The 17,995-nt window shown below is 37.2% G+C and overlaps 1 protein-coding gene across 16 annotated transcripts in view; it reads right to left on the bottom strand.

Moving 5' to 3' along the window:
- Window positions 1-17,995, bottom strand: part of LOC126165466 (uncharacterized) — a 229,270-nt gene that overhangs the window by 146,445 nt on the left and 64,830 nt on the right. For all 16 annotated transcript variants that reach the window (XM_049920319.1, XM_049920321.1, XM_049920326.1 and 13 more), the window contains exon 3: window positions 3,365-3,487. In XM_049920319.1, the coding sequence (XP_049776276.1) occupies window positions 3,365-3,487 (123 nt within the window). The remainder of the gene's footprint in view (window positions 1-3,364; window positions 3,488-17,995) is intronic.

Below are 17,995 nucleotides of genomic sequence, written 5' to 3'. Positions count from 1 at the left end.
GGAAGGAATGCTAACAGACTTGTTCGGAAATCAATTATGATATACTACCAACTCACTTTAGTGCAAAGAAACAAAAATAATCAATTTTTGAAAATATAATATGGACAGAAACCTACTCACTGAGCGGTGGCACAAGAAACATGTGTAAAGATTAAAGAAATGTGAAAGCTTTCGGAGCCAGTGCTCCTTCTTCTAGCAGAATGGTTGAAGGGGAAGAAAGTGGAATTAAGAAAAAGGACTGACTAGGTTTAGGAAATGGGTAGAGTTAGGAAAAGTTGCCCACAACCCCAGGCCAGGGGAGGATTACAGATTACATGAAAAGAGTTGACTCAAATTAACTACCTGTACAGCAAATAAACTACTTGGAAATAAAGAGAAGACAGTGACAGTGTATTTCTTGCTTAGTTATAATCTAAATACAAATATGTTAATTCCATTTAGATCGCCACTGGCACTTCACTATACAAAAAAAACATAAATTTTTGGGTGTTATTGTAGATTAACACCTGTCTTGGGAAGATTATGTAGGTAATATTTGTAAGAAAGTCGGTACAAATATGTATTTACTGACGCAGATCTCAGCTTTCCTGGACCATGATACCTTAAGCCAAATATATTTCAGACTGATACATTTTCATTGACAATATGGTATTGAGACTGTCAGTGGTGCATCAGCAGTCTATATAAACAGGCTTTGTAAACTACAGAAGTTACCCGCGTTTTCCAGGGGGGGGGGAGGGGGGGGGGGGGAACCATGAGTTTTCCTGTTTTTCCAGAATGCTGGACACCTTTTCCATCTGTATAAATTAAACCCACGTGATCACTTCACAAATCCCAAGGTACTTCTCTCAACTTTTTAAACTGATTTAACTGATGATCAGCACATTGTGTTCCTATTAACCTTGCCAACAAGCAACAGTCTCGTTGTTTTGACACCATTCCACATTAAAGCCTTGGCAAACAGACTGTGCTTTTGAATGTCAACGCTGAGTGTGCCGAGTTCAATGTGCTGCTGAACACTCAGAAACAATGCAACTTGTGCATATGGTACATGGGTCCCAACATTATATATGTGATCACAACATTCTCCAGCTGCAGTTGCCAGCTGTATTTAGCTTTTAAATAACACTATTTAAAAATGGATGGGCATAAAATTACTACATCAGCTCAATTACAACACACATTTCCTCCCTTGTCCAAATGTTAGTCAGGCTGTTCTTTCTGTAGTACACATAAATAAAAACTTCAATTCCATGAATTTTTTATAAGGCAAAAAAGAAAGTACCATGTCCAGTCAGTACGGACACTGCCTTATAAAAGTTCCATTGCTGACAGTTTAATACAACTTTACAATAGTTCTCCACATGGGCTTAAAATTATTTCTTCATTCTCACTTTTTAGTAAAAACCTATGGTCATTCTTACTTGATAACTTTTCCTATTCACTAGCAGAATCTTTACAACATATGAAACACAAAACTTAAAAGAAGAAAGGGCAAAATATCTTACTGAAAATATTGCAAGCTGTCCTGTAGGTTAAGCCAATCGAACAAATCCACTTCTCACAAAGAGTGACTTATATTCACATAACATTGAATATTATAGTATATACCTATATTAAACTAATAAGAGAGTATCAGAATCTATTAAAAATGAGAAGTGTTGTAAAAAAAAAAATTATTTTAGATGCACTGGGACACGAACCACCTACACATCATATTTTTCCTTATGAATCAGTAACACTACTCACTGCGCTAAACTGACCACAAGACCTAGATGACTAATCTTTAGCATCTTAGATCTCCTGAAAGTTTTAATCATAGCTACGTTACTAACTGAAATTTAATTATGACAAAATGTACCAAGAACTATGGATTATTCATGGATCCTCAATGTGATGTTGCCTTCAAATAGCATATGACATTTCTTGTCATTTTATTACAACAAATCATACAATTAACTATGGGTTTTGGAGAGATGCTCAATTTTCTGGTGCTCAGAAATGGCATATATACATATGGGTTTTAATTGAAAGCCAATAAATCGCCTCACGACACTCTACTACATGGATATGGCATGCATGTGACATGGGTGGCCATCTCAGTGGGCAAGCTTCATATACACGTTCAGAATAATATTGTTTTGTGTGTTTAGAAAGACTGCCCAACATGCTATTCCATGCCATGGTGCTAAAATGCTCAATGTATTAAAGCATGGTCCATGTGCCAACAGCTTAGGCTTTCTCTATCTTGCAGCCTTTAATATTGTGGTAAATGGACCTCTCTTGTGAAGGACTACCTCAATAAGTATACCAACAATCCTGTGATTGCCCGTGCACAGTAAAATAATCTCGAATGAAAGCAAATCTTTTAGGCTATTGTGGCTCAATCAAAGCAAGATGCTCCTTCAATACAAATAAATGGTATTACTTCATGGTTTATAGTGTAAGAAAATCTCTCCTAACTTGCCTTTTTTATTTGCATTCTATATAGTAACTCCCTGCCTTTATTTCCAAAGAAGCCTCTGTCAGCTCTTTTGTCTTCACTCCTTGCCTACTCTTTTATTTTTGTTCTGTATTATATTTACTTCAAAGTTTGTCCCTCTTACAGTCCATCATTTATTTTTATTCATTTGCTTTAACAACAGGAAAAAAATTCACAAAAATGAGTTAACCACTGCTGTTGGTCTGCTGTGAACATATGCAGAGCCCATATCTTGTGCAGACCTTCTGATATCCCAAGGACCATTCCATCATGAAATAAATTGTTGGGACACAGTATTTGACAAACCTGACTACCACGATTAATATTTCTCATAATTTTCATACATTAGGTCAGGCAAATGCCAATATAGTTTCTTTAAGAAAATCACAGAGGAATTTATTTCCTTCTCTTGATCAAATAGGTAGTATATAATAACTACGGTGTGTGTCAACAGGACACAAAACTTTTAACTGCCATTCAGAACGATTCTCTCAATATGAATCCTTGGCCACATCTCCAAAGACCACCGTGATCATGAGATATTATTAAACTCTTCATCCATCCACTGCATGTGGCAACTGTAATTGATACCTTAGAGGTTACATCCAGTACAACATATTTATCTGGAGATGTTTCCTTGACTGTTACTGGTATGTTTTCCTGCTTGTATCTTGCAGCAGATCTACATAATTAACAGAAATATGTGAAAATACATGTACCATCTGTCTTGAATCTCTTCTTTCTATACAAAGTCCGTCATTCTCGTGCAAGTTTGTAGCAACAGGAGACACACACACACACACACACACACACACACACACACACACACACACACACACACACACACACACACACACACACGCTTGTTTATTTCATAATTACCTTCTTGATGGTTCTGTTGTGATTGAGTTGCATGCAGACGAGACCGAGTAAAAATGGTAGTATTTGGTTTCTCACTGGCATCCACTGGAGACTCTTTCTGGCACTTGCTGGATACATGGTCATCTGTAATTGATACTGAATTTGGACTCAAGTTCTGTAAGAGTTAGAATTAAAAATGAAGATATAGGAGATCAAATATCATTACTGTACGATAAGGTAGCAGAAAACGTGAAAAAAAATCGCTACCTGCAATTGCTGACTCATTGTATGTACAAGATGTTTTAACAGTTGTATTGCTGCATGTACAACAAAAGGTTGGTGAATTATTTAGGCAAGACAATTTTAAGAGAGAAGAACTTGTTTTAACCTTATATATTAGTTCTGAACCACAGACCTTGCCATTGATGGGGAGGCTTGTGTGCCACAGTGGCACAGGTAGCCATACTGTAGGCAGAACCACAATGGAGGAGTATCTGTTGAGAGGCTAGACAAACATGTGATTCTTGAAGAGACGCAGCAGCTTTTTCAGTAGTTGCAGGGGAAACAGTTTGGATGATTGAGTTATCTGGCATTGTAGTATCAACCAAAATGACCATGCTCTGCTGGTAGTGCAAACAGCTGAAAGCAAGGGGAAACTACAGCAGTAACTTTTCCTGAGGGCATGCAGCTCTATTGTATGTTAAATGATGATGGCATACTTTTGGGTAAACATTCCAGAGGTAAAACAGTCCAGGAGGGGTCATACTCAGGAGGATGTCTTATCAGGAGAAACAAAACTGGCATTCTATGGATCAGAGCATGGAACGCCATAACCCTTAATTATGGCAGCTAGGTTAGAAAATTTAAAAAGGGAAACAGGTAGGTTGAAGTTAGGTACAGAACGAATTAGTGAATTTCGGTGGCAGGAGGAACAGGACTTATTGTCAGGTGAACACAGGGTTACAAACACAAAATCAGATAGGGGTGATACAGGAGTAGGTTTAATAATGAATAAGAAAATAGGAAATTACTATGAATGCACTACTGTAGCCAAGATAGACATGAAGCTCACATCCACCGCAGTGGTAAAAGTTCATATGCCCATTAGCTCCGCAGAAAATGAAGAAATATATGATGAAATAAAAGATATTATTCAGATAGTTAAGGAAGACAAACATGTAATAGTCATGGGAGATTGGAATTCGATAGTAGGAAAAGCAAGAAAATGAAAAACAGTAGGTGAATATGGACTTGAGGAAATGAATGAAAGAGGAAACCATCTGATAGAACTTTGCACAGAGCATAATTTAATCTTTGCTAATATTTGTTTTAAGAATTCTGAAAGAATGCTGTATACATGGAAGACACCTGGCGGCATCGGAAGATTTCAGAGTGATTATATAATGGTAAGACATGGGTTTCGGAACCATATTTTAAATTGTAAGACATTTCCAGGGATAGATGTTGACTTCAAGCTCAATTTATTGGTTTTGAATTGTAGATTAAAACTGAAATAGCAAAAAGGTAGAAAATTAAACTGAAAGAGCCAGAGGTTATTAACGAGTTTCAGAAGAAGCATTAGGGAACAACTGACAAGAACAGGGGAAAGAAATACCATAGAAGAAGAATCGGTAGCTTCAAGAGATGAAACAGTGAAAGCAGTGGAAGATCAAATAGGTAAAAAGATGAGGTCTAGTAGAAATCCTTGGGTAACACAAGAGATATTGAATGTAACTGATGAAAGGAAAAAATATAAAATGCAGTAAATGAAGCAGGCAAAGGAAATACAAATGTCTAAAAAATTAGACTGGCAGGAAGTGCAAAATGGGTAAGCAGGAATGGCTAGAGGATAAATGTAGGCATTTAGAAGCATGTATTGCTGGGGGAAGATAGATACTGGCTACCGGAAAATTAAAGAGGCCTTCTGAGAAAGGAGAAGAACCTGTACAAATATCAAGAGCTCAGATTAAAAACCAGTCTTAAGCAAAGAAAGAAAAGCTGAAAGGTGGCTATACAAGGAAGATGAACTTGAGGTCAATATTATACAAATGGAAGAGGACATAGATGAAGGTGAGATGGTAGGTATGATACTGCAAGAAGAATTTGATAGAGCACAGAAAGATTAAGTCAAAACAAGACTCCAGGAGTAGACAACATTTTGTTAGAACTACTGAGAGCCTTGAGAGAGCCAGCCATGACAAAACTCCTCCATCTGACATGCAATATGTATGAGACACCCAAAATACCCTCAGACTTCAGGAAGAATACAATAATTCCAATTCCAAAGAAAGCAGCTGCCAACAGGTGCAAATATTATCAAGCTATCAGTTTAGTAAGTCATGGTTGCAAAATACTAGCACAAATTCTTCACAGAAGAATGGAAAAACTGGTAGACATTGACTTTGGGGAAGACTAGTTTGGATTCTGGAGAAATGTAGGAACACGTGAGCTAATACTGACCTTATGATGTCTCTTAGAAGCTAGGTTAAGGAAAGGCAAACCTACATTTATAACATCTGTAGACTCAGAGAAAGCTTTTGACAATGTTGACTGGAATATTGTCCTTGAAATTCTGAGAGTAGCAGCGGTAAAATACAGGGAGCGAAAGGCTATTAACAACTTGTATAGAAACCAGATGGCAGTTGTACAACTCAAGGGGCATGAAAGGGAAGCAGTGGTTGAGAAGGGTCTGAGAAAGGGTTGCAGCCTATCCCCTATGTCATTCAATCTGTACATTCAGTGAACAATAACGGAAACAAAAAATATTTGGAGTAGGAATTTAAGTTCAGGGAGAAGAGTAAAAACTGTGAGGTTTGCTGATGATGTAATTCTGTCAGAGACAGCAAAGGATGTGGAAGAGCAGTTGAATGGAATGGACAATGTCCTGAAAGGGAGGTCTCAGGGTAAATCAGATGATGCTGAGAGAATTGGATTAGGAAACGAGACACTTAAAGTAGTAGATGAGCTCCATTATTTGGCCAGCAAAATAACTGGTGAAATAGAGATTATATAAAATGTAGATGCAACGGCAAGAAATGCATTCTGAAGAACAGAAATTTGTTAACGTCAAGTATAGATTTAAGTGTCAGGAAGTCTTTTCTTAAAGTATTTGTGTGGAGTGTGAGAATATACGGAAGTGAAACATGGATGATATGCAGTTTAGACAAGAAGAGAATAGAATCTTCTGAAATGTGGTGCTTCAGAAGAATGCTAAAGATTAGATAGGCAGATCACCTAACTAATGAGGATGTACTGAATAGAATTTGGAAGCAAAGAAATTTGTGGCTCAAACTGACTAGAAGAAAGGATCATGTGGTAGGACACATTCTGAGACATTAGGAGAGATTCTGAGACATCAAGAGATCACCAGTTTCATATTGGACGGAAGTTTGGGAGAGTAAAAATCATAGAGAGTGACTAAGACATGAATATAGCAAGCAGATTCAGAAGGGTGTAGGTCACAGTAGTTACTCAGAGATGAAGAGGCTTGCACAGGATACAGCAGCATGGAGAGCTGCATCAAACCAGTCTTTGAACTGAAGACAACAACAACAACACTAGTTATAAGTGGCAATTTAATTAAAGTATGATGACAGATAAATAGGAAGTTAGTCAGTCTTATCCCTGCTCTACATATCTTAACATCTCTTCCTTCTCATGCTGTAGAAAGCTGAACTTGCAATCTAAAAATGGAAATTAATATAATAAGGCAATGAATAATTTGGGTACAAAGTACGAAACACAGAACTGTGATACATTTTCTATGCTGGTTGAACTGTTATGTTGTGTTCAAAGAACTTGGAGGGGATAAATTATAATAAGTGTAAACTTCACCCATGACATGACAAGTACCACAGATTATCTGAAGGCATATCCTCAGCTGTTATTAGTGTGGTTTTGTGCAGCACATGTACATCACTAATGGGAATCCATGCACCATTTATCAAGAGCCTCTCCGTTCTACACAAGATCTGTCATTCTTCTAAAATTGTGTAGTGACAGGAACTCTGAATTACAACAGGGCTTCAGCTCCTGCTCCCCCCCCCCCCCCCCCAAAAAAAAAAAAAAAACACTTGCGGTAGTATTTAGTTCCTCATTGATGTCCACTATAGACTCTTTGTGGCATTTGCTGGATACAGGGTCATCTGCAATTGGTAATGAATCCCCATCTTTGGACCCAAGTTCTATAAGAATCAAAAATCTAAAATAAACATATAGGATAACCAAAAATCACTACTTTGTGATAACTGTGGCAGAAAATGTAACTACTCTTTCAAAATGTATTGACCATCATAAGGTTATCTAAGGTTTCAGAGATCTGTTTGACAAGAAATGGAAAGAGTATGAGACAGACATATGGTAGATGATATCCAAAAACAAAATAGCTTTCTCATCTAATGTTGGAAGAATACAATCAACAGCAAATGTCATTTGGGCTGGATAAATTCTGTGCAAATCAGTTACCTTGTATTTGGAATTCGTACAACAACAACATCATACATAAGTTATTCTTAATTAGTTCTACCCTCAATCTTTTTAACAAAATGTAGGTAGTCACATTTTCTTCCCATTTCCTGTCAACTCATTGGACTTTCTCATTCTGAATTTACTTTCGGGAAAATAGAAAAAATGCCAATACTCAACAGAACTGTGTGTATCGAAAGCTAAGAATATATTCTATTTTTATTTCAATCTAGTGTATGAAGCCTGCTTCCAGATTGCATTAGATGTAATTGTTTCTGCTGGTGAAATACAGGCTAGTGGGAATATGGTACATGGTTCCCATGTATGACAAACATCCTGTCACTCAGTGCAATGGTTATGATAAAATTTGAGCAGAAAAACATTAATATACGTGACCACAGTGTTCCAACCTGAGTATTTCTGTTCATGCACAACCTTTAGATTTGTTCTTATCAGTGAGCACTATATGACCAACTACTGTCATTGGTTCCCCATATTCATTTCCCATTTTAAATTTTGTTGTGTTTGGTAACAGGGTTTCATTGTCAGGCCCTGGATTGAGTTTCTGTCTGCTGAAGTTGGATCCCTTAATCTGCATGGAATATACTGGAAACACTGAGGCCAATAATCACCACACTTCAATACAATACTGACAGACATATACTATATGTTCAAAAGTATCCAGACACCTGGCTGAAAATGACTTACAAGTTATTGGCGCCCTCCATCTGTAACGCTGGAATTCAATATGGTGTTGGCCCACCCTTATCCTTGATGGCGGCAGCTTCCACCCTTGCATGTATATGTTCAATCATGTGCTAGAAGGTTTCCTGGAGAATGGCAACCCATTCTTCAATGAGTGCTGTGCTGAGGGGAGGTATCGATGTCAGTCAGTGAGACCTGGCATGAAGTCGGCGTTCCAAAACATCCTAAAGGTGTTCTATAGGATTCAGGTCATGACTCTGTGCAGGCCAGTCCATTACAGTCATTGTCAGGCAACCATTCCGTGCATTATGAACAGGTGCTCGATCGTATTGAAAGATGCAATCGCAATTCCCGAACTGCTCTTCAACAGTGGGAAGCAAGAAAATGCTTAAAAAATCAATGTAAGCCTGCACTGTGATGGAAATGAAGTCCCATGGTTCTTGACAGAGCATAGGCGAACAATGCGGAAGAGCCACACTGCTGTACTAGGCAAAGTCCTAATGGAGGTGGTTTGCTGTTGCCTTCCTCTGACCGTAATGGGGATGAATGATGAAGAAGAAGATGACACAACAACACCCAGTCATCTCGGGGCACCTGACGCCGCCGGCAATTGGACCCGGGACCCGATGCTCAGGAAGTGATAACGCTACCGTGAGACCACGAGTGGCGGACTGTGCTGTGATAGTGCCATGAAAAACAACAAGGGGTGCAAGCCCCCCCTCAGTGAAAAGCACGACCACAGCATAACACCACCGCCTCCAAATTTTACTGTTGCCACTATACACGCTGGCAGATGTTCACCGGGCATTCGCCATACCCAAACCCTGCCATCGGATCACCACATTGTGTACCGTGATTCATCACTCCACACAACGTTTTTCCACTGTTCAATCATCCAATGTTTACACTCCTTACACCGGGCGAGCCGTCGTTTGGCATTTACCGGCGTGATGTGTGGCTTCTGAGCAGCCGCTCGACCATGAAATCCAAGTTTTCTCATCTCCTGCTTAACTGTTATAGTACTTGCAGCGAATGCTGATGCAGTTTGGAATTCCTGTGTGATGGTCTGGATACGTGTTCCTAGACTTTTCTGATTAATTTTCATGTGTAGATTCACATCACAAGTTATGTGACATTCCTCCAGAATCACCCTGTCTGTGGCTTTACTGACTTGCTATTGTGTTGTTATGACAGAAGTAGTTGATTAAATGGAGAGACTACAGCTATATCATCAGACAAAAAAAAACTAAAATTTATATTTGGGTACATGATTCATGGCACATACTGTTCCCTGTCTCCTTCAGTGTCATACGAACGGCTGTCTGTCAGTGCCTGGTATTTGTGACTTCTTTTCCTCCTTTTATTCTTCTTCTTCCTTCTGTTCTTTTCGAGTGTCATTTCCTATGTATTGCTCTATCAGATATTTTCGCATAGTTTAGACTTCTGTCCATGATGAATCTGACATTATTTGTCCTTTGCACAACTCAGTTGTTTATCAAATTTTATATTTAAATTGCTTGTCCAAAGTGACAAAGTCTCCCTCAGAGTCAAAATCTTCATCAGATCTAACGAGAAGATAAGTTCACTAGACAAAATATCAGCCACACTCACCAGTCACTTTCTAGTGCTGTATATGGCATTGAAATGGTACCAGGTTGTAATGTTATTCTGAACTGCTTATGTAAGTCATGGCAGTGAAGTAATGTGACTTTCGGTTTCAAACCTGAAAGGATTTGCTGTTACCAGTGAATGCAGCTCCATCTCAACCAGTTTCCATCTGAATATTGCAAAGGGAAAAATGCACAGTGGACATTTGGAGTTAGGCATCTCAAAAAAAAAGGCCACTGCTCACACTGTCACACAAAAAGTTGCACATCTACAATGTGTCAAAAAACACAGAAACTGGACAGGAGCTGACAGGAGGCACGTGACATATTTCGACGAGATATGATTTTCCCTCTCTTCAAATTAGGCTAGGAATCAGGTGTGATAATTGCTCATTGAGGTGTTTAATGTGCAGTGTGAGTGGGGGGGGGGGGGGAGGGGGGGGGGAGGGGGGGGCTGTACTTCATGCTGGAGGTAACTGTGTGAAATGACTCTGGGTTACAGTGAACATGAACCATGATGTCCATTTCAATATTTGCAGTGACCAAGTGTGATCCTTTCAGGGTGGCTACTCAAACTTGGAAATGAAATTCGCTGAGAATTACAAGTGTGAGGAGGAAGATGGTATCAATTAATGGTGAGCAGCAAGAGGGGGAGGGGGGGGGGGGCAGCATGCCACAATAATGGCTTTTTTCCTTTTTCCCCTCTCAGCTGAGCTATATACCAGCTACAAGCAACAGTTTAACTATACCTTTTTTAAACATCAATAATTTATACAGAATAATATTCACTTTGAAATATTAAGTATTTTAAAATTTGTGATTTATTAAACTCAATAAAATTAAATTTCAATGCTAGGTTAAAACGCAGAATTTCCTGAGATTTTACGAAATTCCTAAAATTCCCTGAGATTTTCCTGATTTCTCCAGGTGAAATATAATCCCCTGAGAATCCCAGGTTTTCCAGAAAAATCACTACCCTTCCTTTCTTCTCCACAATGGACACTACAGTCATAAATTTATTAAATTAATGCTGCATTTTGTGGCAGTTCTATTGTGTCCTTTTATATACAGTTAAACAATAGAAAATGGCTTAAAAAGCCAAAACCAGTTGCGGAATAAGAAAGAAGGCTACATACATACAGTCAGCAATCATGTGTGTGTGAGGTGCGCTTGCTTGTGCGAATATATGTGTGTGTGTGTGTGTGTGTGTCCTTTGTGTCATCTTTACAGTGAGTAGCAAATCTATTCTTTTCATACTATTTGACTGAACTTCCTCATTTTGAGGAGACTGGAGGAGTAATCTGTTTCACTTGCTAAAAACAAATAACAGTCAAGATCACAAAAATATTTCTTTATTTAAAACAACCAGTTTCAACAGACCCTGTAGTCATCTTCATGTCTTAAAAAACCTTTTTGTTATGAAAATTGCTCATTTTACATTGGACCTCACACAAAGTTGTCATGCCAATAAAAATCATCAAATTACATAAGGACCAGCATACAATGAACACATTTCATAACAAAAAGATTCTTTAAGGCCTGAAGATGACAGCAAAGTCTGTCAAAACCACTTGTTTTAAACAAAGAAATATTTATGTAACCTTGGCTGTTGAATGTTTTAAGTTTCATAATATTGTTGACATCCCAACCAGGACTTTCCAATATTTGAGTTTTGGGAGTATGCAATCAAATGGATTAGATAAAATTACAAGTAAACAAAGAGCAAAGAAATTCGAATTAGCATACGAACGTAGCCAAAACTGGTAAAATAAAAGCTCAGTATCATTCCAGGCAACGATTACGAAGTATGTGACAGTAATTAAACTGGAAACACTATGCAGATCTGAATGCCTAACACTGAGTAAAACAGATGAACAAGAAGAACTGGGAAAGAAAGAAAGGAAAAATTTTGGGATCAAATCTTTGAAGTTGTATTGAATAATACTATTTCTTCATTCTTTTCTTTCCTTCATAAGCAATATGTAAACTGAATGAGTTATAGACACCGCCAAAGGGAAATTAGTGAGTTATTTTGTGGCAAGGATAAGTTTTGATACAACGTTAAATATCTGTATGAAACAAAGTAAGAAGTTGAAGTTGTATTGAATCATATTGTTTTTTCACTCTTTTCTTTTCTTACCTTCATTTCTGCCCTTTGTCCAGTTCCTGTCTTTGTTCTTCTGTTGTGTTTATGTTCAATGTATTCCATTTTCTCATATGATACTTTTAGTCCAGTTTCAGCTGCAATTTTGTGAACTGTTTCTATTATTATGTTTGCATGTTTTGTGCTTAGAAATTATTACAATATCGTCAGCAAAAGCGGAAAATTTCACACTGAGTCTTACTCTTCCTTATCCTATATGGAATCCTCCGATGTATTTCTCTTGTAGTTCTTTATCCTACTCTCTCATGATCTTGTCTAAGACCAGATTGAAGAAAATTGGTGAGGGCCCACCGCCCTGCCGACCTTCTGGTTTGATTCTGAAGGGTTCAGAAATTTTTCCTAGGAATTTAACTTCTGAAGTTGTGTCTGTAAGCATCTGTTTGGCAAACTGTCTGGTGGTTTTGTCGATAGTTGCTTCTTTCATCATTAGAAATACTGTCTGTCTCTCTATAGAATCATAGGCTTTTTTTTTTAAACTAATGAATGTGAGGTCTCTTTGATCCTGAGGATTGTTTTAAAATTAAAAATTTGCTCCACATATGATATACTTTTTCTGAACCCCACCCGGTACTTTCCTACTGTGTGTTTTGCTTAGTCTTCTACCTCATTCAGTAGAGCTTTAGATATAATTTTGTAGGTGACTAGAAGCAGAGATATGCCTTGGTTATTTTTGATTTCTGTGTCATCTCCCTTCTTATGCAGCAGAAGGACTATAGTTGTCCGGTATTCTTTCTTTCTCCCAACAAACTTTAATAATCTCATAAATGGTTTCAGCTGCCTGCTTCCCTCCCTGTTTCCACACCTCAGGTACTATACCATCTTCATCTGGCACTCTGTTGTTTCTCAGCTGACCAAAGTATTATTTAATATGATGCAGTGACGGTGGTTCTGAAGGTGAGTTTTCCCTTTGAGACAGAAAATTAGTCATTTGTTGGTTCCTTACCATTTAGAAAATTCTTAAAGCATTTTGCTACTAACTCACAGTTGTCTTTGTTACCTGTAATCAGTTTGCCTGTTGAATCTTTGAAGTTGTATTGAATCATTATTTTTTTGTTCTTTTCTTTTCTTATACATATGCTATATGTAAACTGAATGAGTTATAGACACCACCAAAGGTAAATTAGTGAGATATTTTGTGGCAAGGATAAGTTTTGATACATTGTTAAATATCTGTATGAAACAAAGTAAGAAATATGCTCTTCAATTTATTAATTCCTGCATCTTCACTCTTTTGTTTTGATAAGTGGTAGCGTACGGACATATGCTTGGATCTGTTGTACCAGCATTATTAAAAATGTGTATTTCAACCCTTCATTAAAAAGTGTTATAATAAGTTATTAGAAAAGCAATATTTACTTGCACAGTTAAGAGGTCAACTCCTATCTGTTTACCATTTCACTCACTGTCGTGATCCTGCATCAAGGCGCAGACAAGAATAATTTATGCGGTATCCAGAGAAGTGTTCCTGCATCGACATTGTCACAATCAAGGCTAAACACAATGAAATTAATGAGAAGCAGTGCGTAATGCAAATTACATTTATTGACCTTGAATGTATTGATATCAAAGGTCTGTTGATACTGGTATCACAAATTACCTTCAAACTTCTTTCAACTATTCTTTCCAAGCAATTTTTCCAATTATTCAAGCAATTATTAATCCATTTCCATTACCACATTACTATTCAAAGTGAACATTCACCAGCTTGTTTCCTCGATATTTCTTATTTGAAAACTTTGTAGAAGTCTCTAGGGTTCTATTGTCTGACATTTGTGTCTATTTCCTTCAATCATTTTGTATCATACTGTCATTTCTCTATTCGAATTATTATTAGTAGCATTACTATTTTGCCAAGCAATATGGGTGGGGTGATAAAACAAGTTGCCACCAGAAGTGATCCTCATTGATTTACATTTGTTGCATCTACTTTGGGAAATTAACCACACATGATCACAAATGAGTTATGTATTTCATGTAGTACAGTGGAGGGCATCATAGCCATACAGTTGTTATGCTGGAAGAACTTGTCTGTTACAGGAGGGGTATGGAAAAATGGCATATCCTGACATAGAGTTCAATCTTGCACCCTCCCCACAGAAAGTTTGGACTCTGATCTTGATTTATGAAGACCACCAATGGAACATTTTGTATTTAACCATCACTATAACTAGAGATGATAACAGCATATTCCAATTGCATACAAATATTTGTAAATTCCTTGACAGGAGTAGAATGCTGACAATACCAGTTTCATATGTTATTTGATGTAACAGAATGCGTAGAACACACACCAGCAACCTTCACTTTATTTAAGAATCAGTGGTGCTTGTTTCTAATTTACAAATTCATCAGATGCCCCTAATGCTTTTACAAAAACACATGGGACCTATATTTACAGGTTAGTAGCCCTAGGGAACATATCATATGTGTTGACCTAACACCCAAGCTGTATAATGATAAATTTGCAAAATTCAAAACTCGTAATGGAGTTTCTCAGTGAAGTGATTCAAAACCAAATTGTGGTTGTTTCCTGCTGTACATAATAAACATTCTGTATACATCACAGTCATGATATTTTCAGGTTGACATATTAAGATGCAGACAGGCACAATTAAAAGACACTTACACATACTCTTTCGGCCATAGCCTTCATCAGAAAGAGAGAGAGAAACACACACCACTCATTCACACACACAAGTGCACCTCATACACACATGATCACCAACTCTGGCAACCCCAAGCTGCCGGAATTGGTGGTCATGTGTGTATGAGGTGTGTTTGATTGTGTGAATGAATGGAGTGTGTTTCTCTTTCTTTTTCTGATGAAGGCTGTGGCTGAAAGTCTATGTGTAAGTGTCTTTTAATTGTGCCTGTCTGCAATTTAACGTGTCATCTTTAAGGTAAGTAGCAATGTGTCTTTTCCTACTATGTTGATATTCAAACCCAGAGTTTCCATTGTTTCATCATGACATGTTTGTAAATTTTTTTATAAATTGGAGAAATAATATCACGCAACACCTTAACCTCTATTCAACTGATTTTTCATTATACAATCTGTTTCAATCAAAGTTCATTTTCCAGCACAGATTTTTCCTAACAGCAAGAGTTACATACAAAAATATAATGTCAAAAATATAATAGTTATATGTTTAGTGAAGCAGAGATAGATGTATTTTTACATTATGTTTTTTATGCACACATGACACTCTTGCTGTTACCAAAAATCTGTGCTGGACAATGGTCTCTGACCAAAACCAGTTGTACAAAAAGAATTGAGCAGCTGCTTAAGGTGTTACATGATCAAATTTTTATAACAGTCATGGTTCTCCCATGCTATTATTAGACAAAATATCATTTTTTTAAGTAATGTTCCCTCTCCCGCATATCCTCAGTGTAAACGTAAAAACTGATGTGTTGCATTTCATTCGCACCATTACAGAACAAACTTTCAATTCTGGACTGGTATTTGTTGCTGAATGCATTCGTTTTCAGTGACTGGAAGTGAGAACAGGTAATACTACATATCCTTTTGATCAACTTCATTTTGAAAAACAATTTTTCAATTCTGAAGGTCAAAGTTCCGTGTCCAGCTGTTGGGGCCAGAACGAGTCCCTCATGTGTGAATTTGTTATTAGTGTAGGCTTTCACAATGTGTTAATACAGTCAGATCCAATATGATTCATATTTAAAGATGACATATTTGCTGTTGGGATTCATAACAAAATGGAAGCATTCAGTTTTCTGAAATTGCAATATCTGGGTATCCAGCAAAAGAATTTCCCTGAGTTCTCCAAGTCAATTTTAAAAGTTTTCCAGTGTCATATTGTGCTTACTCCCTAACCAATTTTGGTCCATTTTATGATAAAATCTATAAATTTGGTCAGCATATTGGAACATAATGGAGGCTTTTCTCTGAGTAACATGAAACGAACATGGTTTGTTTTAAACAAGAAATAAACATACTAGGATCTGACATTAGAGTTGAGTGCCAAAAGTAACATGAACAAAAATTACAGGAAAACCAGAATGAGAAAGCTTGCAAAGGAAGTAAAACATAAAAACAAATACAATTTGAACAAAACAATTGTGGAAGGAATGCTAACAGACTTGTTCGGAAATCAATTATGATATACTACCAACTCACTTTAGTGCAAAGAAACAAAAATAATCAATTTTTGAAAATATAATATGGACAGAAACCTACTCACTGAGCGGTGGCACAAGAAACACGTATAAAGATTAAAGAAATGTGAAAGCTTTCGGAGCCAGTGCTCCTTCTTCTAGCAGAATGGTTGAAGGGGAAGAAAGTGGAATGAAGAAAAAGGACTGACTAGATTTAGGAAATGGGTAGAGTTAGGAAAAGTTGCCCACAACCCCAGGCCAGGGGAGGATTACAGATTACATGAAAAAAGTTGACTCAAATTAACTACCTGTACAGCAAATAAACTACTTGGAAATAAAGAGAAGACAGTGACAGTGTATTTCTTGCTTAGTTATAATCTAAATACAAATATGTTAATTCCATTTAGATCGCCACTGGCACTTCACTATACAAAAAAAACATAAATTTTTGGGTGTTATTGTAGATTAACACCTGTCTTGGGAAGATTATGTAGGTAATATTTGTAAGAAAGTCGGTACAAATATGTATTTACTGACGCAGATCTCAGCCTTCCTGGACCATGATACCTTAAGCCAAATATATTTCAGACTGATACATTTTCATTGACAATATGGTATTGAGACTGTCAGTGGTGCATCAGCAGTCTATATAAACAGGCTTTGTAAACTACAGAAGTTACCCGCGTTTTCCAGGGGGGGGGGAGGGGGGGGGGGAACCATGAGTTTTCCTGTTTTTCCAGAATGCTGGACACCTTTTCCATCTGTATAAATTAAACCCACGTGATCACTTCACAAATCCCAAGCTACTTCTCTCAACTTTTTAAACTGATTTAACTGATGATCAGCACATTGTGTTCCTATTAACCTTGCCAACAAGCAACAGTCTCGTTGTTTTGACACCATTCCACATTAAAGCCTTGGCAAACAGACTGTGCTTTTGAATGTCAACGCTGAGTGTGCCGAGTTCAATGTGCTGCTGAACACTCAGAAACAATGCAACTTGTGCATATGGTACATGGGTCCCAACATTATATATGTGATCACAACATTCTCCAGCTGCAGTTGCCAGCTGTATTTAGCTTTTAAATAACACTATTTAAAAATGGATGGGCATAAAATTACTACATCAGCTCAATTACAACACACATTTCCTCCCTTGTCCAAATGTTAGTCAGGCTGTTCTTTCTGTAGTACACATAAATAAAAACTTCAATTCCATGAATTTTTTATAAGGCAAAAAAGAAAGTACCATGTCCAGTCAGTACGGACACTGCCTTATAAAAGTTCCATTGCTGACAGTTTAATACAACTTTACAATAGTTCTCCACATGGGCTTAAAATTATTTCTTCATTCTCACTTTTTAGTAAAAACCTATGGTCATTCTTACTTGATAACTTTTCCTATTCACTAGCAGAATCTTTACAACATATGAAACACAAAACTTAAAAGAAGAAAGGGCAAAATATCTTACTGAAAATATTGCAAGCTGTCCTGTAGGTTAAGCCAATCGAACAAATCCACTTCTCACAAAGAGTGACTTATATTCACATAACATTGAATATTATAGTATATACCTATATTAAACTAAT

Source organism: Schistocerca cancellata, chromosome 1 (assembly GCF_023864275.1).
Source record: "Schistocerca cancellata isolate TAMUIC-IGC-003103 chromosome 1, iqSchCanc2.1, whole genome shotgun sequence".
Classification (NCBI taxonomy): domain Eukaryota; kingdom Metazoa; phylum Arthropoda; class Insecta; order Orthoptera; family Acrididae; genus Schistocerca; species Schistocerca cancellata.
Note: the sequence above shows the minus strand (reverse complement) of the source record. Positions and strands in the feature narration are given on the sequence as shown.